This window comes from Halichoeres trimaculatus, unplaced genomic scaffold (assembly GCF_033239565.1).
Source record: "Halichoeres trimaculatus isolate MK-OKI-2021-1 unplaced genomic scaffold, fHalTri1.1 fHalTri1_scaffold_20, whole genome shotgun sequence".
NCBI classification, from domain to species: domain Eukaryota; kingdom Metazoa; phylum Chordata; class Actinopteri; order Labriformes; family Labridae; genus Halichoeres; species Halichoeres trimaculatus.
Window position 1 is genome coordinate 12,556,796 of NW_027437198.1, and position 21,994 is coordinate 12,578,789.

General features: G+C 42.9%; 2 protein-coding genes and 1 long non-coding RNA gene across 4 annotated transcripts; 1 reads left to right on the plus strand and 2 right to left on the minus strand.

Annotated features, from left to right (window-relative positions):
• Positions 1 to 137: 137 nt before the first annotated feature.
• On the minus strand, positions 138 to 5,904 carry maptb (microtubule-associated protein tau b). Its single transcript, XM_074695823.1, has 11 exons — positions 5,817 to 5,904; positions 5,125 to 5,190; positions 3,282 to 4,799; positions 2,706 to 2,746; positions 2,536 to 2,593; positions 2,367 to 2,446; positions 2,114 to 2,266; positions 1,947 to 2,028; positions 1,752 to 1,861; positions 1,411 to 1,578; positions 138 to 1,332 (listed from the first exon to the last, which is right to left on the minus strand). The coding sequence occupies exons 2-11, from the start codon at positions 5,180 to 5,182 to the stop codon at positions 1,300 to 1,302; spliced, it is 2,301 nt and encodes a 766-aa protein (XP_074551924.1). The 5' UTR covers positions 5,183 to 5,190; positions 5,817 to 5,904; the 3' UTR covers positions 138 to 1,299.
• LOC141809028 (uncharacterized) lies at positions 5,472 to 21,270 on the plus strand. The gene is made up of 4 exons (XR_012599976.1): positions 5,472 to 5,957; positions 8,239 to 8,434; positions 8,536 to 9,163; positions 20,879 to 21,270. It is a non-coding gene; the product is annotated as an uncharacterized LOC141809028 (long non-coding RNA).
• On the minus strand, positions 6,274 to 19,659 carry crhr1 (corticotropin releasing hormone receptor 1). 2 transcript variants are annotated; one of them, XM_074695825.1, is made up of 14 exons: positions 19,296 to 19,658; positions 15,677 to 15,767; positions 15,536 to 15,586; positions 14,006 to 14,125; positions 12,119 to 12,201; positions 9,496 to 9,602; positions 9,234 to 9,354; positions 8,975 to 9,128; positions 8,836 to 8,896; positions 8,689 to 8,761; positions 8,515 to 8,600; positions 8,260 to 8,398; positions 8,065 to 8,106; positions 6,275 to 7,923 (listed from the first exon to the last, which is right to left on the minus strand). In XM_074695825.1, exons 1-14 carry the CDS (start codon positions 19,314 to 19,316, stop codon positions 7,783 to 7,785), a joined length of 1,290 nt encoding a protein of 429 aa, XP_074551926.1. In that variant the 5' UTR covers positions 19,317 to 19,658; the 3' UTR covers positions 6,275 to 7,782. The 2 variants fall into 2 exon arrangements, with proteins under 2 accessions (XP_074551925.1, XP_074551926.1); XM_074695824.1 differs by having other exon boundaries at positions 6,274 to 8,106; positions 19,296 to 19,659.
• Positions 21,271 to 21,994: the final 724 nt, after the last annotated feature.

The window sequence follows — 21,994 nt, forward strand, 5'->3', positions numbered from 1 at the left end:
ACATGATCACTACCTTTGGAAAGCTTAATTTCCCTTAGAAAGTTCTTGTTCAACATTCTGATTTTTAAACTGAAGTATTCTCAGAGCTGTGTGTAATCATGAGTGCAATTTAACAAACCAACACCCTGACACCATCACGCCTCAAATGTTCCTTTATTTTTCCAACAAACATGTTCAATCCAAGAGAAACTTTATTGGTACAAAGCACTTGACAGCCGACGAGCAGTGAGACAGACAGCATGGATTTGGCACCTCGTATCAAACTGCATTCTGGGTGTTTTTTTTTAATGACAGGGATGGGTATCATGGGGACGCACGGCATTCAGAAACACAGAAGAGGTGATGAATGATGAGAGATGTGGCTTAATACAATGGAAGGGATTTTATGAAGGGAGCTAACATGCTAATAATGAGAGATGGTGTGTTTTCATCTCCCCAGGGACTCCTGGAGGTCCAGAGGCTGAGCGCACCAGATGAGGGGGAGGTTACATCTCTATTCTATGCTCCTCATCAGACTCAGAACATCCCATAGTGTCCATGTTTTGGTGTTCCAGGTTGAGACTAACTAAATCAAACTGTTAGTTAAAGCTCTGCCATGATTGGTTAGTGTATGTTTTGTTTCTCTGATGCAACATTTTTTACACCAGGAAGCTTTTCAATTGTCCAAACCTTCCTGGAAGATTCCTTTAAGTCCATAGCACCATTTCAAGTTTTTTTTTCTCTTTAAAGCACGTCTGGAGCCAACTCAGGCCCCTTGAATGGCTTTTCCCCACATTAACAACAGCTACATTATCCTTTGCATAAATACCTGTAACTATTAGCCTAGCTTAGCACAATGACTGGAAGCAAAGGGAAACTACTAGCCTAAAATAAGCATATAAACACTCACATTAGGGTGAAGATGCCAGCTTTTCCTAGAATTACGACTAAAAGCAGAGGGGAACTAACCTAGCCTAGCCTAGCACAGACAAGGGGAATCTACAAGCTTACACTGGCAGCAGGTCAGTCCTTTCTTTATTGTCTGGATTCCTCTGAGGGTGTTTAACTGTCACCTGTTTCACTCTCAGGTGATTTACTGAGCTCTGATTGGCTGTTTTGTCTGTTACTCTGTTATTTTTGATGAGCTGCGATCAGAAAGCTATGCTCTAACTTCATAAAATCTCTCCGTTCTGTTTGTGTGATATCGAGTGAAGGTCATGAGGAAATAGGCAGAATGAAGTTTCTTTTTTTTTCTTTCTTCCATCAGGTAGTTTCCTTGGTAACAATAGGGGCGGGGTCTGTAGGCACACACTCATCCAATCACAGGCCTTGTTTGGCGAGGGACGCAGACACCTAAACAAGAGAGAGTGTTTTCTGTTAACTCATGTTTGATGTTGTGGATGTTCCAGGTTGAACCACCTGACCTCTCACCTGGTCAGCCAAGCCGTCGAGAGGCGGAGCTTCAGCTGCGTTAAGGCTTCCAGGGGAGGAAGTGTTGCTAAGGCGAGGGGGGGAGGTGTCAGGCTGGACCATGATTTCTGCTCCGTGGTCAGTACGAGCTTTGGCAGTCTCTCTGAAGTTCAGTTTCTGACTCTCAATCTGTGGACAGACAAGCACTTAATCCCTTTAAATCTGAGGTGAAGATGTATGATTTTCTACCACACCAAAAGAGTACTGTGGAGCAACAAAGAAATATCTTGTGTTTTTGTGTCAGTTTGTTTTTACGTCACAGCACTGTTAGCTTATTTTTTCAGCATGAACTTAGCATTTACCTTCTTCTTCCCTCCTCCTGGAACATGAGCAACGTTGTCCATAGAGCCGACTTTAGACTGAACGCCTTTAAACTCCAACTTCTCTGACTTTATCTCCAGCTTCCCTCCACCTGAGTCACAAACACACATAACGTTACACTTAAGTACCATACCTGTGCAGTACCCCAAAATAACACCACAATCCATACATGTTACCTGGTTTGTGGTGGATGTTGTCTTTGGAGCCACACTTTGATGTCACGTTACTGAGATCCATCTTTTTGTGGACAATCTGAACCTGCAGAGAGAGACACACACACAAGATCTCACTACCTGGCAGAACTCTTTCTGTCCTCACAAGTACAGAAAGCCAGGTGTGTTACCTTGCCCCCTCCAGGTGTGTGCTTGAGGTTCTCCGTGGATCCGATCTTTGACTTCACGTTACTGAGATCAGGCATGGGATGGGAGGGCAGAGGAGGTGTTCCTCTTCCACGAGCAGAGCTGGGGGACCTAGGAGGGGTTCGAACCACTGCCACCTACAGAAGATTCATGTGATAGAATCAGAAAAAATAAATTAAACTGTACCATTTTTTTTTTGATAACGATACTGCACAATATCTGGTTTTAGGCTCAGACCTTCTTCACATCTCTGTTTGGAGTGGAGGATCTGCTGGCAGGAGAGCGACTTCCTGGGCTGTTGACTCCATCCACTGACTCTGACAGACAGACAGGTGGAGAAATAGACAGGTTATGGAGGTCATACTGGTTGAAATTGAGTCATTATTAGACAGCTAAAGCAGTGTACCTGTACTCTTGGCTGATATCATCTTGGCTGCTCTAGCACCCCCTGCTGTTCTGGAGGCCTAATCACAGACATTTTTACTGATATAAATCCATTACGTTTTTATTATTATTACTATTGTTAGTAGAAGTAGTATTGGGTAGAACAATAACACTGCAATATTTCAAATGTACCTTTGAGGTTTCTTCAGAAGTTCCTTTTCCAGCTGATTTTTCTGAACAAGGAATAAGATTTGAAGGAAGACAAACGTCAACATGGCATCAAAAATATTCACATTGGGCTTTCAGTTTTTTTTTCTTTTAGCTTCATTTTTGAAATTGAGAGCCATCTAAATAAGAGATTAAAGGAAAAAAAACTGATGTGACTGGCCATTAAAGTTCCTATGATGCAAAGTAAACATGTCAAGGTTTCAATTTAATTTTATGTCAGTTTGGTGAAATTTTGAATTTGCTTTGTTGCATCATGGGGACTTTAACTGCAGAGAAAAGACAGTATCTACAAACAGCAGGGGGCAGCAAACAGGGAAGACTAGTAAAGGTGAAAGATCAGACTACCATACGGTCGAAGGTGAGCGAGTGCGCGGTCTGTCACTTTCAAAACAAGGAAAAGAAGATGAGAAAAGCCCCTAAAGCTGAGGAGAAGGAGGAGGAGGAGGAGTGGGTGGGACAAAATAAAGAAGTGGGAAGGAAAAGGGGAGAAGAGGTGAAGAAATATTAAAGTGAGAGAAAGAGAGGTTCAGAAAGACAGACCTTTGTTAAGAGGAGGGGGGGCGCCTGTTTTCCTAACTGGGGCAGCCTTTTTAGTCGAGGGAGCGCTTGTTTTCTTGGGTGGAGCAGCTTGTTTTGGAGAGGAGGAGGTGCTTGTTTTCCTCACTGAGGCAGCTCCTGTGGTTGGAGCTTCAGCTCTAGAGGGAGGTGCAGTTGCAGAATTCAAGCGTTTCTTCTCCTTGGCGCTGACTCCATTCGCTAAAGGAGTGTGTGTTTTACTTACAGGGCTCTTCTTGTTGGAGAAGGATGGAGGAGCAGGAGGAGCCGAGCTGCTGGGGGTGCATGTTTTTGTTGTTTCTTCTGGAGGATGGAGCTCAGAGGACTCCTGCAGCTTCTCAGGTGACATCACGACTGCACCTGAGCCCTCCATCATCTGCTCTTCTTCCTCTTCTTCATTAGCTCCTCTTTCGTCCTCAGGAGGAGGTGCAAAGCTAATAGTAGAGCTTGTTTTTGTTACCTCCTGAGGAGCATGAAGCTCAGAGGACTCCTGCAGCTCCTCAGGTGACATCACAGCCCCACCTGAGCTCTCCTTCATTGTCTGCTTCTCCTCTTCATTTGCTCCTCCTTCATCAGGAGGGGTGATAGAGGAGCAGGGGGACTCTGCCTGAGCCTCTTTCTCCTCCTCCATCACCATGTTGGCATCTTCTTTGTCTTGCTGTTCCTCATTTGTCTCTAATTCAACATCTTTGTCCTTTGTAACCTCCTCTTCTTTTTCCAACATGTCCTTCTCTCCCTCTTCTTCTCCTGTATCTTCTTTCTCCTTCTCCTCCTCCTCCTTCTGTTCTTCAGCTCTGGCATCCACCACCTCCTCCTCTTCTCTTCTGATGTCTATCTTCCCTTCTTCTTCTTGCATCTCTGCTGGCTTCTCATGTTCCTCCTCCTCCTTCATCTGTTCTTCAGTTCTGGCATCCACCACCACCTCCTTCTCTTCCCTCCTGATGTCCATCTTCCCTTCTACTCCTTGCACCTCTGTTGGCTTCTCCTGTTCCTCCTCACCTGCTCTGTTCTTTTTCTCCTCCTGTTTCTCCTCCTCCTTCATCTGTTCTTCAGTTCTGGCATCCACCACTACCTCCTCCTCTTCTCTCCTGATGTCCATCTTCCCTTCTTCTCCTTTCACCACTGTTGGCTTCTCCTGTTCCTCCTCATCTGCTCTGTTCTTTTTCTTCTCCTCTTCCTGCTCCTTCTCTGAAGAATCTTGTCCTCCTTGCTCCCTCTGCGTCTCCTCTTCCTTGTCTATTTCATTTGAAGAACACCTAGTCGGAGAGAAAGGAGACTGCTGCTCCTCCTTTTTCTCCTCCTCCATCTCTTTGTCCCTAGGTTTCTCCTCCTCCTCCTCCTCTTCTTTCTTCATCTCTGTTTCCTCCTCCTTATCCTGCTCCCAGGGGCTGCTCCTGATCACTTTACCTTCATCTCCTTGCTTCTCTTTCGTCTCCTCCTCCTCCTCCTGCTTTGCTATGCTCCCATTTGGAAGCTTATCCAGAAAACTGTGGGAGTCAAGGTCTGAGGGAGGAGGAGACGAGAGGAGGAGAGGAGAAGACAACAGGAGGAGACGAAGACAAACACTGAGAACAAACAAACTGACTGGAGGTATTTGAGCACATCACCATGGTAACGGTGATGCTAGCGGTAACAGGAGGCTGAGACTTTCCATTCATAGGAGTAACCACTGTTACTCTTATGTCAACACAGGCCTACTGCACAGACTCAGTTAACATCATGACTACATCATAAACAACACACAAACAACAAAAAAAACAAATAACCATAAGGAAGTAAAACATGTTTTAATGTTGCACAAATCCATGCACACAAGCCTGGCACCAACCTCCCATGTTCTGCTCTGCAGGGGCACCACCTCCGAGGGGGGCGGAGTATCCATCCATCTTTACTCCTTTAGAAGAAAAAGAGGATGGAGAGGAAGAGGCAGAAAGAGATGGAGGAGAGGAGGTGGAAGCATGTGTGTAGAAGAGAGGAGATGAGGTGGAGAGAAAGAGGAGGAAAGGAGGGGTGGAGAAAAAGGAGAGTTGAAGAGAAGTAGAGGAGGAGTCAGTGCGCATGCTCAGTAACACTCTAAATCCACCATGATGATGATGCAGCAACAAACCCCACAAATTCAGCTCCACTCCAACTCTGCCCCTTCACCTGTCAATCATTCTCTCACACAAGAGCTAGCGCGTTTAAATGACCCTCCCAAAATCTCTTTTGTGTTCTTCATGAAGCCATACAAAAGCCCCAACAGTTCCACGCGGCAACGCAGCGGCACCAGACAGTGCAAAGTTACACTAACGGGCGGTTACAGAGCGGAAAGTACCGCAGCACGAGTCTACCGCGCCTGTCAGCGCAGCCGCCGCCCCCCAACCTTCAAACACATGGAGCAGAGATAGACGCAGAGAGAGAATGAAAGAGGAGGTGGAGGAGGAGAAGAGAAATAGATGGAGAGAAAGGAAGATAGAGGAGGAGAGAAAGCTTGGATAGACTGCTTCAGATCTGTAGCTGAAGGATGTTTCAGTGTCTTACCTCCTGGCTGATGTCCGTCTGTCTGCTGCTCCACCCTACTGCACTTCCACCTGCTGCCGCTTTTGAAGATGGGGCGCTCTGACGCTGCACGCCGGGAGAGGAGGCGGCTATTACTATGGAAACCTGCTGCACATGCGTACTGTGAGTCAGCAAGATGTGCTCTTTCTCTCCTGATGAAAAAAAGTGTTTTGTTTTGTTTTTTTTGTTTGTTTGTCTGTTTTATAACCGAGCACATTATGCAGATGTTTGGAGTGGACTTTATAAACTAAATAATTCAGATGAAACATACCATGTATTTATTTGTTCAGGACACACAAAATAAAAAAAAATCAACAAAGGACAATACCTCCATATATTAAAATAGTCTATTATCACAAAAAGGAGACAATTTGATTCATTTTGATAAATTTATTCATTGATTAAATATCCAACATCAAAAAATACAGTCTTACACGTACAGTATCTACTGTAAAATCTGCTCCGGTCTTCATTTAACTTGTCTCATTCCAGAGTCTGGTGCATTAAACAAGAACTTCTGATACCAGATTATAAATCATATTTAATCTGAAATGATTATAAACATGTATTTACAAAAGTTTCTTCAAATCAGATGGTTATCAAGCTTATCCAGAGAATAATGCCACTTATATTAATTCTAATAGTATTTATACACATTCTCCCATGCACACACACTTTCGCACGCACACACTCACACATAATAAGGACAACTTTAGGTAACAGAAGAAAGAAGGGGGTAGCAGTTTGTGTTTCATCCTGAGAGTTTCCTTCTACACACGCCTACTGCTACTAACTATGCTACGGTTACTATTTTCACTGCAGATACTGGAAACTGTTAGTACTACTGGTCTCTATCTATGAGGGACACTGCTCCTCTTTAGGGCCCCAGAGTTACCCTTTCTAATTAATCCATAGACTGTATAGAAAGATGGACGACATGGCAGGTCCCTAAAGTAATCGGCCTGGATGTGGTTTAGGTCACAGAGCCCGCCTCCTCCCCGTTAACAGATGGGACAAAGTAAAACAAAAAAATCATGTTTACTTCAAACCGAGCATCTGTTCTGCCGAGGATCTCTGACACTTTATTTGTAGGTCAAATAAGTGTTTAGTTGTCCACACACATTTCAGAGTCTCACGCCATCCATATTTATTTACAGTCAGTGATATAAATTATGATACAGCTAACTCTGCACTGTGCAACCCTGCACAACATTACAATTAGAGATAAATCTATGTTTTATATATTATCAATGTATATATATATGTATATTTTATAAATTGTGTGCAGCCCCCATTGCATGGAAAGTGCAATTTGTCAACATACAAAAATAATGTCAGTAACATATCAAATGTGAACTGGTTTTCTGATGTTTTTATGTTTCTTCATCCATAGCTGAGGATTAAGTTATCATAATCCCACTCAAAGTAATTGATACTTTTAAAAAATAATTTGATTATATATTAGATATTTTGCATCATGATCACTTGTTGTTGCACAAATCAGCTGTAGCATGTGAATTTATAATTTCAGTTATCATTTTAATCTGTGCTTGTCTTACTTTAACAGCCACAAAGTTTGTTAAAGTGCTTTTGGACCATAAGTACAAGAAACTATGTGGTATCTATGGCCTGTTGTTGTCTGTTTGTGAAGATTTTGCAAATCTGAAAACAAAATTAAAAGTAATGAGAAAAATTATGGTATAAACACAGTTCAGCTGCATGATGGGACATCTGTCTGTCACTCCATGGAAGCAGCTGTTTGGTCAAGCCCAGTGATTGGTCAGTACATAATAGGAGGTGGCAGGGGTGGGGCGCATAAACCTGGTCTCTGTCAGACTGGCTCCACAAGTCTATGTCCCGCACTGTTTTCTGTTGCCTGGTGCTGCTTCTGATTGGTTTACTGCAGTGACATCACAGGTTGTACTTTAATGAGTTCAAGTGTTGGAGGTCAGAGGTTGGAAGACTGTTTGATGCTGTGAAAGGAGACTCTGCTCGGGGAGGTGGGGAGGGATGTGGCACGCACTGCCCGGCTCCGGAAGGAGTGACGGTCCTGCCATCGAATCCAACGCTTCCTGACAGCAGACCTCACCTGAACACAGATAGATAGGTAGCAAGAGTAAGATGATAATATGTACTTAAGTAGGCGTAAGATCTGATTAAAGTAACAATAAAAAGGCTGGGGGTCTAAGTAAGGATCCCTGCGGCACACCCGAATAGGAAGGTTTATTACCTCACTGTTGAGGAAACAGTAGAAAACAGAGACAAAGAAACCCTGCAGTGACAGAGGACAGAAAGTGTTAGCTGCTAATTGAGGTAGCTTCCATATAAGCTGGCTGCTATGCTAATTTGTGCCTGAGTTGCTTGTTAGCTTGAGTTCATAGTTATTGTCATTTCATGTGTGCAGGTAAACGGAGATGAGGCCAACCTGGAAGGACTCTAAGATGGAGTTAAAGTAGATAAAGACGATCTGAGCAACCTCGTCCTCTCCCCCGGGATTTACAAAGAACAACATGTAGGTGATTCCCAGAAGGGGCAGCAGCACCAGAGTCGCCTTCACCGCCTTCCTGCAAGTGACCACCATGCATAGATATCAGCATCAGGTAAACATCTTTAAATCTCTTACAGGAGAGTCCTTCAGCTTTTTAAATTTGTTGTAATCCTCCTTTTCTCTGTCTCACACCTGTACTGGATGGTCTCTGAGGTGGTGGACGCCCTTAGTTTGGTCATCAGTATCCGAACAATGTTGAACAGGAAGACAAAGTTGATCTGAAGACGGAAAGAGAGACGGGTCTCATGTCAATGTTTCAAAAGTAGCGAGATTGGTATTCTAAGTGGACCTGGACTGTGAACTCACCAGAAGGACCAGGATCATGGGACCTTGGTAGATGTAGTCCGTATAAACTCCCGCCCTTTTCCCAAACCAGCACCTGTGAGTCATAACAACAGGGTTTGGTGAGGAGGTTGATGACTGAATAGTTAGATTACTGCAAACTGGACTCACTTCTCATTGTCGTAGTAAAGCTTCCCAAACGCCCAGAAAACTATGATGGGGAAAGGAATACCTGGAGACAGATAGACAGACAGTAAGTGAGTCAGGTGGGTAGACAGGTAGAGAGACAGAAAGAGAGGCAGACAGGTACCCCAGCCGATGCAGATGAACATCCACTTCCTGAGTTTGTCGGTGGAGTATGTGAGGACGACAGCTGTGTGGAGATAACAACCCTCACCAAACATCCAGAAGAAGTTTGTGACGTGGAAATAATTATAACCTGCTGTCACCAAGCGGCACCACACCTGAGGAAGAGGAGGAGGAGGAAAAGAGCGAAGAGGTGAGGTTTCAGTTTCTGCATGGTCATGAGTGATGTTGAGAGACATGAAAGAAGCTCGAGTGTGTGTCACCTGGTTGCTCTCGGTCACTGCAGGGTTCATGGTGAGCTGGACGATGAACCAGGTGGCGTTCCTCAGGATGAACGCTGAGATCAGATTCCAGTGGATGATGTTTCTCAGACAGCGAATACTCCTGTTAAACACACACATCAGTTTGCCACAAGAGGGCACTGCAGCCTGTGCAATGTTTAATTCTCTGAGTTCAGCCAGGGAGACACTAACACACACACGCACACACACACACACACACACACACACACACAGGGTAGATTACCTGAGTCTCATGAAGAGCGTAAAGGCGAGCAGCAGAGCTCCTAGAGAGATGCAGTGACCCAGGTAGTTGATGATCACAGCGACCTGATAATGAACTTTACTCTTCCTCTGAAAATCACACACATATACACAAAGAGGTTAAAAGGTCAAAGGTCATTTCAGTGGGAATAAGAGAGGATCTAAACCAAGTAGCAACAACCGGTCTATGAATATGAGACAACGCAGAAGTGCTAAAATCTGCCATTTCTCTAGTGTCCGCTTGAGGCTGGCTCTGGAAGTACTGGAAGTCACAAACACACCAAGCCAAAAAAAGCAGTTTTTAAAGCAGAAATCAACCTATTTACAGCCTGGTTCAAAAAACGTCTCCTGTCTGAATCCCTAACTTTACTTTCAGTACACACTGTACAGGTGGTAAATTTTTTTCTAACTTTGGCTTTTTTCTGTCTTTGGCTTTCCTCCCAGCCCACAAAATGTGATATTTAATGACAAAACCTGTACTCAGTAGTGCTTGTGAATGTAAAATCCTGACATAAAACAAGCTGTTTGGATTTTGGGGATTTGCTGATGTCAATGATTCCCTTTTTTGACCAATCAGGAGCAAGCCTGACCTGATTTGTCCACCTGAAGCAGATACCCCCGAACCCCCTCCCTGCTGCCATCACTGCCATCACTGCTCTGTTGTTGGCTGTAAACAGCCACATAGTTCCATGCACAAGTTTCCCATCTCAGAAGAAGACCAGACTAAGTGGCTAGAGTTCATTTATCAAGGAAATGTGCCAGCTACACTCAGTAAAACTGTGCATGTGTGAGCTAGTCACTTCACAGCCGACTGCTTCTCCAACTTTGGACAGTACAACAGAGGGCTAGCGAATAGACTGGCCCTGAATCCAGGTGCATTCCCATCCATCCGCCAACAAACCTCGGACCCTGGAAATGTGAGTATTTTAAATGCTGTGTGCTGTGGAGCAGATGTAAGAGTTTTTCCTCAGTGTCCCCCTGTCTCTGTGTTAGCTTCAGGATGCTAACTTTAGCTGCGGTTAGCCTGTTGTTTTATCCTGTAATGTTACGGTAAACGAGCTTCTCTGTTTTCTAAGCATTGTGCACTCAGAGCTCGTGGCGCCGCTCTCAGTGACGTGGAAGAGCGGGGCGGTATCAGCGGTGGCTCATTTACATATGAAGGCCACGCCCACTAAATCAGAGCGTTCTGAACAGAGGGGCTATGAGAGCCTGGAAACAATGCTGCTGTGCTTGATTTATTGGCTTTTTGGACCAAAACATGTTACAACCATTTCATGCAGACATCAATGATCCATATTAAACTGCAGAAAAGGAGCATAATATGGAACCTTTGAGATCGCGAGCTCGGTCAATTGGAGGCACAGCTCAGGTCACGTGACCAACAGGCGCCCTATAGCTGTACACAAAGCTCTTGCCACTGCCAATATGGCCACAAATCCCAATTTGCTTCATTTTCTGTTTCAGAAACAGACGGGTAATGTTGGGGAGACTACGTCCATGTTTATACAGTCTATGATCTAAACCCCAAACTGCTCCTTAAAGCTCTACCACCAGTGTGTGAGTGTGTGTATTTAAAACTGCAAGGTTCTGCTTGAAGTGTATGTTTGTATGTGTCAGGTTGAATGTGTCATAAGTTAAAAAGCTCTTTGAGAGGTTGAATAGATAAATGATGGTAAAGAGCAGTCCACTTAAGCACAGCACTTTTAAAAACCTGACTAAAAACTGCACAGCGTGTCAGCCGAGTCGCTCCGGACCCAGTTCCTCAGCAGTTCAGGGTTCAACTCAGCTCCTCCAACAAAGTTTCTCAGCTCAAACTTAGTTATATGAGTGTGAGAGAAGTTTTTATGACTGTGACAGTCAGTGTGTGTTTGTGTGTGTGTGTGTGTGTGTGTTGGCATCATGAATATTTCTGCAACAGTTTTCTGTATTCTCATATTAAAGTGAAAAAACTGTTTCCACGTGTAGATTTTAAAATGTGCTGAAATTTTTAAGGTCAACAAACAGTGAGGAAAAAAGAATCTCTCCCTCGGAGTGATTCATTATAGATGGCAGGATCAGAAAAACACATTATCACCCAATAGATGTGTTCACACACACATACACACATACACACACACACACACACATACACACATGTCCTGAAAGTGTTTTCTTGTCACACGTCTCTGAGGACAGAAGTGTGTGGAGAGAAAAACATGAAGACTTTTCATCTTTAAAGAATGATCCGTTCTTCAGATCTGTCTCTGTTGCAGCTGTTCGTCCTCTATGAACAGGAACACATGAGGTGTGAGTATCTGTCCTGCTGTTCTCTTTGTTCAGAGAAGCAAAATAAAAAAATAAAGATGCAAGAAAAACTTTAAAAAAGGAGAAAGACAACAATTACGACTTCAGAAATGAAGTGTATGAAGACCACAACTGCCTGAGCTGAGCCTGAGCAGGAGTTTGTTTAACTTGTTTTCATTGATATCCACGTTTAATGGGCTTGTTACCCCACTAAATGCTTCTGAAACCTGCTGCTCCTTACCAAGCCTGCGTCTGTGTCTATGGTTACCTCTTAGCGACAAAGTCATTGATTAGTTATTGGCTGAGGTGTTAATCAGACTTACCAGAACAATGATCTCAGTGCACTGACTGTAGTTTCCCCGAGGAGCCCAGCTGCCGTTGGACTGACACTCTCTGTACACTCTGTCTACACACACACACACACACACACACGCACACACACGCACACACACACATCGAGTTAAAGAGACAAATATCACTAGACATATTTCAAAGCAACTAATTCAAAGTTGTATATTGTTCAGTCAGTAGGTGTAAAAAAATTTAAGAATAATCTGAGGAACCAGGAGCTGAGGAAACAGACAGACAATAACAGAAAGCGAAAATGACAAAGAGGAAGAAAAATGAAAGTAGAAAATAAAGAATGGAAAACAAAATGGATTAAGACAAGAAAAAGAAAAAGAAAAAGGGGACTTAGAAAGTAATAGAAGAAGATATGGATAAAGGAAGATTGACGAGAATTAAGTGAATGAAGACAGAAGAGGACAATACAGAGCAGAAAGAAAAAAATGCAAAAAACAGCAGAAAAAAAAGAGAATGAAGGATAGGTAAAAATTAAAAGAAAGGAGATGAAGGAGGATATGAAATAGAGATACCTGACAAACAGCTACCCCTCCGTCTCCACCTCTACAGTTCTGTTTTCAGTACATGTTTCTGAATTTTAAACTCTATCTCTTCAGCACACCCTTCCTCATCATCTTCCTCCTCTTCCTGTGTGCATTATTTCTGACATGTGCTGCCAACTTGAGCAGGACTCCCCATGAGGACAACATCTTGTGTCTCTGCAGGACTTTCCTGCCTGAATGAAGACTAAATCAAAAGCAATAAAATCAACATGCATTCATTGAACTCTTTAACTCGTTCAGACACTAGATTATACTTTGTGTGTGTGCATGTGTGTTTGTGTGAGAAAGACTCTGAGCTGTGATTCTGTCTTAACTGGAGTCACAGCCTCCATGGGTCCTGAAGGATGAGGAAGGGGCGATCTGACGCGGCAGCAAGAATCGATTAGTCCAGGCTTAGCCTCTCTGCTAGCTGATTAGCAGTACGGATCAATACACCCACTCAGGTAGCGTCACTTAGCTACTTAGCATATATGTTAGCTAAAGCTCGGCCAATCAGATGTGAGATATTTGATGAAACTGGAATAGAGGCAGAGAGGGCTCTTACAGCAATGATGAAGACGGCAGAGTGAGACTAAAGCTCCAGCTGGTTCAACACACACACACACACACACATACACACATACACACACATTCACACACATTCACAGAGAGACACACACTCTGATGACTCATGGTATTAAGTCAGATCAACAAATAAACCTCTAATTAAACAGGATACTTAATGCCACCCACACACACACATATGAATACACTCATACAAACATTTTAACATGAACACACACACACACACACACACACACACACACACACACACACACACACTGAGGGGTTGATGTTATGAAGCCAGTTGGCAGCAGATTAGAAGTCACAGGTTTGCCGCTGCGTCTCCTTACTGTTTGCTATGGCTCAGAGAGCTCGGCTGTGATTGGCTCAGACTTAATTAACTCCTGACAGGCCAACGAGTGAGGAGCGATGAAGATCAGAGTATTGACAAGCCCCACTGTTTAGGTATTCAATACAGGAAGCAAGACTGGTTTTTATCTACAGCTGATCACTATTAGCCCTGCCAACAAATATACTCTTAGTCATGTCGAGCCCCCCTAAACTTCTTAAAAATATACAACCTGTAGGTTTTAAAAGGAGAAATGCCATGCTCTTTGTTTGTCATCTACAGCAGGGTTCAGTGTCTGCAGGAAAACAGTGTGTATGGAGAGCAAAAGCAAGCAGAATATAACCCACAGTATGTCATATTAAAGAGGGTTTTTCAAGGCTTAGTCTGTCCCTTTGGTTCCCCATAGTACTTACTGGTGGTGTTGTAATGGATGCCATTGAATTGCTCAGGACAGGGTCTAGATATCAGCTCTCCTGCTGTGCTGCGGGGCCAACAGGTCCCTATACCATCCACAGAAAGGTCACAGTACAAACCTGCAGACACAAAGAACGTAAAAATGAGCTCTGAGACCAGACTTTGTTTTTTCTCATAATTGAAACCTGGATGTAAAGTATTATTGTTTAAAGATGCTATAAGGAGGATCTGTTTTAATTGCACTCCCTCGCCACCTTGTGGTCTTCCCACACTGTCATAAATTACTTTTAGTGAGGCGTCTGTTTTAGAATTAAATAGAGATCAGATCGACTTTCTTTGTTCAAGTTAACTTTCCACTGGATACAACACACTGAGGTAAGGTATTTATCAGTACAGTTAGGTAGTGCTACGGTTTATAACGTGACATAAAGCCGGCTATATGTTATCAACATCAGCAGCCCGGTGCTCCGTCGTATCTGTAGGCTAACGTGACAACAAGTAAACACCGTCAGTTTTTAAGTAGTTTAGTAGCTGTTTATATTTAGCGAAGCTGGCAGTCTGGTGCTCTTAGCCATGTCTGTAATGTGTAACGTTAGTAAATCCTGGTTAGCTATGTCCTGCCAGTCATCTACCAATAAGAGCTAACGTAACCTCACTCTTCATTTTATTGATAGACTCTCAGGTTTGAACAGACCACTGCAGAATAACTGCTGACTGTGGATTGGAATGAACATTAGCACAAACAGTTTAGCCCCTGTGTTATAGAGTGATACAGCCTGAGCTAAATGCTAATTAGCCTTTAGCTCAGGCTGTATCACTCTCCCGTTTAGCTTTCTCCTGCTCTTCTGTCCTTTTTCTGTCTGACAGTTAGGCTCCAGTGTCCACCATCACTACAAAATTAGTCACAGAAATCGTGTTTAGCAGAGAAAAACACAGATCTCTGTGTTTTATCTCTTCTCTCTACTAAACTTCGTCAGGCGGTGTGGTGTTGTCATAGAGACCTAGACGTGCCATAAATTAAGCCAGTCCTGGTTGACCCGACCTGGAAGCTAGGTAGAAGCAATTTAAAATAACCTGTAACCAGCAATATTGGTGCTGATTATCTCATTTTAAAGTGTGGATTACACACAGGCATATATCTAGAAGGGAGGCTTTTTAAAGATCACTTTCAAACTCTTCACAGCCTCTTTAAATTATGAGAAACCCAGAGTGGTCCATCAAACACCAAGGTACACCAGTAGCCGGTAGCTCCTCAGGCCTGGCCAATCAGAGGGAGAGAGGTTGTGAAGAGGAGTGAATTAAAGAAACAGAATAGGGTGACAGAATTAAAAAAAATGACTAAAAACAGCCTGATACCCCCTCTTTAAATTCTAACAGTTTGGACAGAAATTATGAGCAGTAAATCATGTGAAGACACTATGGAGATACCAGAGGGACAGAATAAAGTTAAAAAAGCACATTATCCATCTTTGATATTAGATTGATGAAGAGCTACACCTTTGTATGTGGTTTTGAGCTGCTGTACAAACCTGAAGTGTTGCTGATGGTGAACGTCTGGTTTAGCAATGCCAACGTCCTCGCTAATTCAGGAATAAACAAGAAAAGAAGCATCAGCTCTCACACGTTTGTCACGTTAGATTAAATTAAACGTGACACAGACAAAGTCCCACCTGTCAGATTGGTGGACAGCAGGATGAGAGTCTCACAGGTCAACTCAGCCGGAGAAGCTCGTCCACTGAACAGCACACAGACACACACCACCTGGAAGACACACACTTAGGGTCAGGACTGTTTACAGACAGCTGGAGAAGCAAGAAGACAGACAGGCAGGTAGACAGACAGGAGCTGGTCTGTCCACACTTTAATAAGCACATTAAACATCTCGCAGACAGACAGCCTCCCAGGATCCAGGACAGGAATACCAAAGTAATAAAAGTCAAAAATAAACCAGATATTAAAACAAAGTCTGGGTTTCATCTAATTTATATCTTCGTCTCCATTTTTCTAACTGACATGCTTTTGTTTCTCCTCACTCCATCACCCACTCTGTGCATAAATGACCCTTCATCACATGACTGAGGGGGGTACTCATCAGCTGATACTCCCCAGACGCTCTGGTCTGACTCCAGAAGATATTCACTCGACTCTGACTCATTAATTCAATGATTAGAGCCGTTAAATAAGATCAGCCTGTTAATTATTCTCTGATTATGATTCAATAAGCATGACTGCACACACACACACACACACACACACACACACACACACACACACACACACACACACACACACACACAGATGATACTAAAACCGCGAGAGCTAGGGGCAGCACTCGCTCATCCTCAAGCTGTGGAGGCCTACAGGTTCAGAATCTCATTTCACTTCAGTGTCTCTGAGTCAAATTAAAAGTCATTATCATTTGAAGAGTAAAGTGAAAAATGCTTTTATAAAAAGAAACTGGCTGAACACAGCAGGAATGTGTGTACGTGCGTGTGCATGTGTATTTCGCTGTTTTGCGGGCAGAGTGATGAAATTGGCTAAGAAGTCCCAGGAGGTGTCGGCCATATGGCTCTGCTCTCCACTACTGCCTCCCCTCACATACAAATGTACATCAAGTGTAGCAATACCGCTTAAATATGTTGTTTGTTCTCACACACAGATAAACATTATAAACAAAAACAGAACAGACTGTCTGCATATCATGAAATATAACACAAGACTTGTGTTCCTGCTAACACAGAATCATGTGACGGCTTCAGATGAGAGACGACATCTGCCTGATCATAACACATCTGCTCATGGAAAATGGTGTTCATTCATTTGTACATTTATATAACCGTGACGGCAGATACATGTGTGCCAAAGTGGAGTCAGGGCCCCCTAAGGGTCATAAAATAAGGGGGTCAGTTCAGTTTTCCAGGATTGTACTTCAGAGCCCTGACCCTCTATCTCTGTTTATCATGTAAAACCCTACTGTTTTGGCTTTCTTTCCCCAAAAAAGCACAGTTTATTGAGTTTTTATTTTCACTGTAGGCATCAATCAACAGTTTTACTAATAGTGGTGTGTTTCTCTGTGTGTGTGTGTGTGTGTGTGTGTGTGTGTAGTACCAGGTGGTGGTGAGCTGACTCACCGGTGTATCAGACACAAACAACACATTTCTCCACTTTCAAATCTTATAAAACATGAAATGTGTGATGTTTCTTGGAGGTGTTATGAATAATAAAATCAGCCCTCCACCTCGTCAACATCTTCATCTCACTGTGAACAGCAGGAGGCTTTTATTCTGAAGGGACAAGTCAGTCTGCACCCACACACTGAAAAAATAGATCTCAGCAATGATAATAATAAATAAACACTGTGGTAACTACCAATCAGAAATGTTCAGCTTGCAAGTCTGCCCTCCCGAAAGTACTACCCCCCTTAGCAGGACCATTTGTAGGGGTAGAGCAGTTACTCCAGTATTAAATCGAGAACCTAGTTCCTGCTGTGGTAAAGCACTTAGTTCCTCCTCTTTTCTGGGGAAAATTCCTGCAGTTGAAAAGCATCTTTTATGTAACTCATGCCGCTCCTCGTCTGCCATTTAAACTGTAGCACTATCATCTAAATAAGGACTTCATTACCCAGACTCCCCCTCCTTCTGAGCCTCTTTGTCTGTCTGCAGTATTTGGAGATGAGTTGAGGAGGAGGAGGAGAGGGAGGAGAAGAGGAGGCGGATGGAGGGATGAAAAGACGAGACAGAAACAGGAAGTGATGGATGAGTGTGTGTCGATCGCCCCCTCAGGTGCTGCCACTCATTTCACATCTCTCTCTCTTCTTTCTCTCCATCGTCTCCTTCTCATTTCATTTTCTGTCCTTTAGACCTGAATGAAACAAACCTTAGCTATGATTTTGTGTGTGTGTGTGTGTGTGTGTGTGTGTGTGTGTGTGTGTGTGTGTGTGTGTGTGTGTGTGTGTGAGAGAGAGAGAGAGAGTGTTCTAAATATAGAATGATGTATGTTGGTGAAACGCCAGCACCCTCCTGCTTTAATGCACCTTCCTCCCTTTCGCCCTGGATGACAGCCAGACAAAAACAGGAGAAGAAACATAAAGTTGTCTGAATTCTTCTACATCATCGAAACACAACAAACACCAACATGTTGCGGAAAAAAACACCTAATCTGAGTTTTTCAGACACTTGGAGGGAAGAGTATCTCCAAACAGGTGTCTGGTATGAAGGTTCAAACATCCTTTCAGCAGCAGGTTTGGGCGCAGAGAGACGGTTCCAAGTTTCAGAGACTCACTGATAAGAAATGTGCATTTAGTTCTGCTTTTGAGCTCCAGTGACATAAATCTTTCGGGATCACACCTTAGTGAGAAATCTGCAGTCCAAATCAAGTTTTTCCTGCTTGTCAACAAAGTCGTGAGAACAGAATCATGACCACAACAACAATCGAAAGTCTGGTTTAACCTCGCTAAAAATGGTTCTGACACTAAAAGGGAGGAAGCACATTCATTTTGACATTTACTTTAACAGTGTGAATTTAATGTGCTGCGGCCTCTTGTCCAAATTGTCCAACCCAACCCTTAATGGTTCCTCTGGGTCCCAGTTGGCTCCCTCTGGGTTCTCTTTTGGTCATCTATCTTTAGGCCCATTTCAGTCTCATGGTTCCACTTGGCCCTCTTACTTTCTAAAGATTTTGGTTCCTCTGAGTGTATTGGTTCCTTCTGGACCCTCCAGAGCCACAGAGGCCGCTGATGGTTCTTTTTGGAGCCTGTCTTGGTTTCTTGAATTATAGCTGTGGGTTCTTTTGGATTCCTCTGGGCTCCTCTAGGTTCCTGTGGTGCTCTCTACATCACTGTTGTTGGATCCTCTTGTGGATGTCCTCTGGGTCTTGATGGTTTCTTTGGGCCCTTCTGGGTTCCTTTTAGTCTGTTTGATTCCTCAACCCATAGACTGCTTTGCTCCATGCTCCTGATACCTGCTCCTGAATGTGAGCTAACTGGGTATTTATGTATTTAACTGGTTTATCTGGACCCTACATGAGCAGTAAATTAAGCAGTCTGAGGCTCAATATACTGCTCTAAGATACTCCAATGTCATAAACTAAATGTTTAGTATTAAGGAGGAGAACACCCCACTCTGCCTATGAGCCACAGCCAACCAAAAGGTCTTTAATTAGTAGTCAAAGCGTTTCTTCACATGCATTTGTAATTCAGTTAAAAATCTGAAGCCTTTAAGGGAGAGAGGACGAGAGGAAGAGAGGGACGTAAACACACTGTAACACACACACACGTGCGCGCGCTCTCACCTGCTTCAGTAGTTTTTCCATCTCTCATTCATATGGTCGCGTGTGCTCTGGCACGCGGCTCTACCCTCCGTTCACGGTCTCGTCCCCCACATTCCGGTCCGACACACCTTCCTCTTCATCTCGGTCCGAGCCCCGTCAAACGGACCCCACAGATCCACAACAGAGGAGCACAGCTCCGAACCCAACCGAACCGAGCCGAACTAGACCGAATAAACTCCTACACAGTAAATAAAAACAGGCAGAGAACACAGATCTGGGTCAGCCAGTCCGGTTTTGCGCGCAGCTATCCAGGTCGGGGTCTGACATTAGTCCTGCGTTCAGGGAGCCGGTACTGCACAAGAGCGCTGACAGACCGGAGCAGCGCGTGCTGCTGAGGGGAGGCTGCTGCAGAGCGCGAGCCAATCACAGAGAGAGCCAATCAAAGAGAGAGAGGGGGTGAAGCGTAACATTTCCATTAAACCTCTGCAACTAATCACCAAGTTTTTGTATTATTGTATTACTGCAACACCCCAACTTCTGCAGCTGTCTCCCATTAAATCCATACAGACTCAAATTTCTTACCACAATATCCTCTAAACTCTAAAAACTCGGATTTATTATATTTAGAGGTGTCAAGTAACTACGTAAAAATAATTTGTTACTTTACAAAAAAAAATTCTGTATCTATAGGCTACTTGATTTGAGTAATTATTTTAACTTATTTTATTTTATTAACTTGTTTCATTTTAACAACTTTTTACATGTACTCCTTACATTTTCAGGCAATCTATATCTGTACTTTCTATTCCACACATTTAAAAATATAGCTTCACTACTCCTGTTTCTTTCCAGCTTGTCATTGTTCAAAAAGACACACTCTAGAAAAATTAAAAACCTATCCTATAATTGTGTCATCCGGATAGAGTCAATTTGATTGTGGATGGATGAGATGTATAAACATAATACTATTCCAACAACCTACTGGTTTGTAGGCGTTCCATCACACCTGCACATGACACAAATCACGCCACTTCAGAAAGGACATAACAGATGTATGTTATGTAATAAAAGGTAGTGCCTCCTCTTGTACTTTATTTCCTTTTCATTTTAATTCTGATTATTCAATGTCTTCTGTTCTGTTTTGTATCCCTGTTGCTGTTGTGACTTTACAGTATCTTTAATTTACAGTTTATTTATATATAACAGTAACTTTATTATATGTTTCCTCTGACAGTGAGATGTGTTTCCTCAGCCGTTTCAGCTAATTGGCTGCTGTTGGTTTTAACAAGATGTCTGTTTTGATCTGAATCTCATAAAACATCAAAAACATTCCTAATTTAACGTGATGTGTTATTGTCACCCAGGTCATTGTTTATACTCACATATTTTAATTAAAATCCATTTAATGAGATGGTAATGCCTCATTAGCAAACAGGGATAATACAATGACTCCAGCAGATAGTCAGAGCCGCCAGCTAACAAGCCTAGCAATTGTCAGAAGACGTTACTGTTTCACATCCCAGACCTGTTTGTTTCTCTGTTGGAGGAACCTGCTCTGACAATGTGTCCAAACTTTATTTTTATCCTGTTTCTTCTCATTCCAGCTCCCAGGAGACACTGCAGCACCTTATTTTACCTGCAAGATGGAAGACTCACCTGTCCTCTGAGTAACTCTCACACTCAGTCTAAAGGAGGAACATACTTAACTGGTGCAGTCAAAAAAAAAACTGTCACTGAAATGGATTTTTAGTCATCCTGTGTGTGGTGTAAGAACCCAGAGGGTGCATGGTGTCTGCAGGAAGTACACAGATGTAGAAGAATGTTCACAAGCACAGGTCAAAGGGGAAAGTCTTTAGTCCCAACCTTGACTCTGCAGTGACTGCAGGAAGTAAACAGTGAGCCTGTGGTAGGTTTGCATTGATTTCCAGTAGCTTGGGATTGAGTTTTCAATAAATATGCAGTAATATTTCAGAAGCTTTTCGATAAATTTACAGTATTACAGTAACTTAACAGTAACAATAGCTTTACATTCTCTTTTACAGTAACTTTACATTTTGATAACAGTGACTTTACAGTAACTTTACAGTTATTTTACAACAACTTTACAACAGGTTTTCAGAAAATTGACAGAAGCTTTATAGACTTAATAGTTTTATGCTGGTTTCGAAGTAACTCAACAGTATATTTACAGTAACCTACACAGTAACTCTTTACTCATTTTACAATAGCTTTACTGTGATTTTACAATAACTTAAAGTGACTTTGCAGCAATTTTACATATACTTTTTAGGCACTATACAAAAGCCTTACAGTTGCTTTACGGTGATTTAAAATAGATTTACAGTATCCTAAGAGTAACTTTTCAAAGACTTAACAGTGACTTTACAATGACTTAGAAACTTTACAAAAACTCTACATTGTCTTAACAAAATGTTTGTGGTAACTAAACAGTCTTTTTACAATGACTTAACAGTGACTTTACAGTACAATGGCAAAGTTTTAAATTACTGTCCCTTGCTGATTTTAGGCCCACTTATTCAAACACACCCTGCAATGGGTAAAATGGACAACATTATTGACTAAGTGACTTTGCATTCAGACCTGGTTGACCCACCAAACTCTCCTGCTTGTGTGTGTGTGTGTGTGTGTGTGTGTGTGTGTGTGTGTGTGTGTGTGTGTGTGTGTGTGTGTGTGTGTGTGTGTGTGTGTGTGTGTGTTTC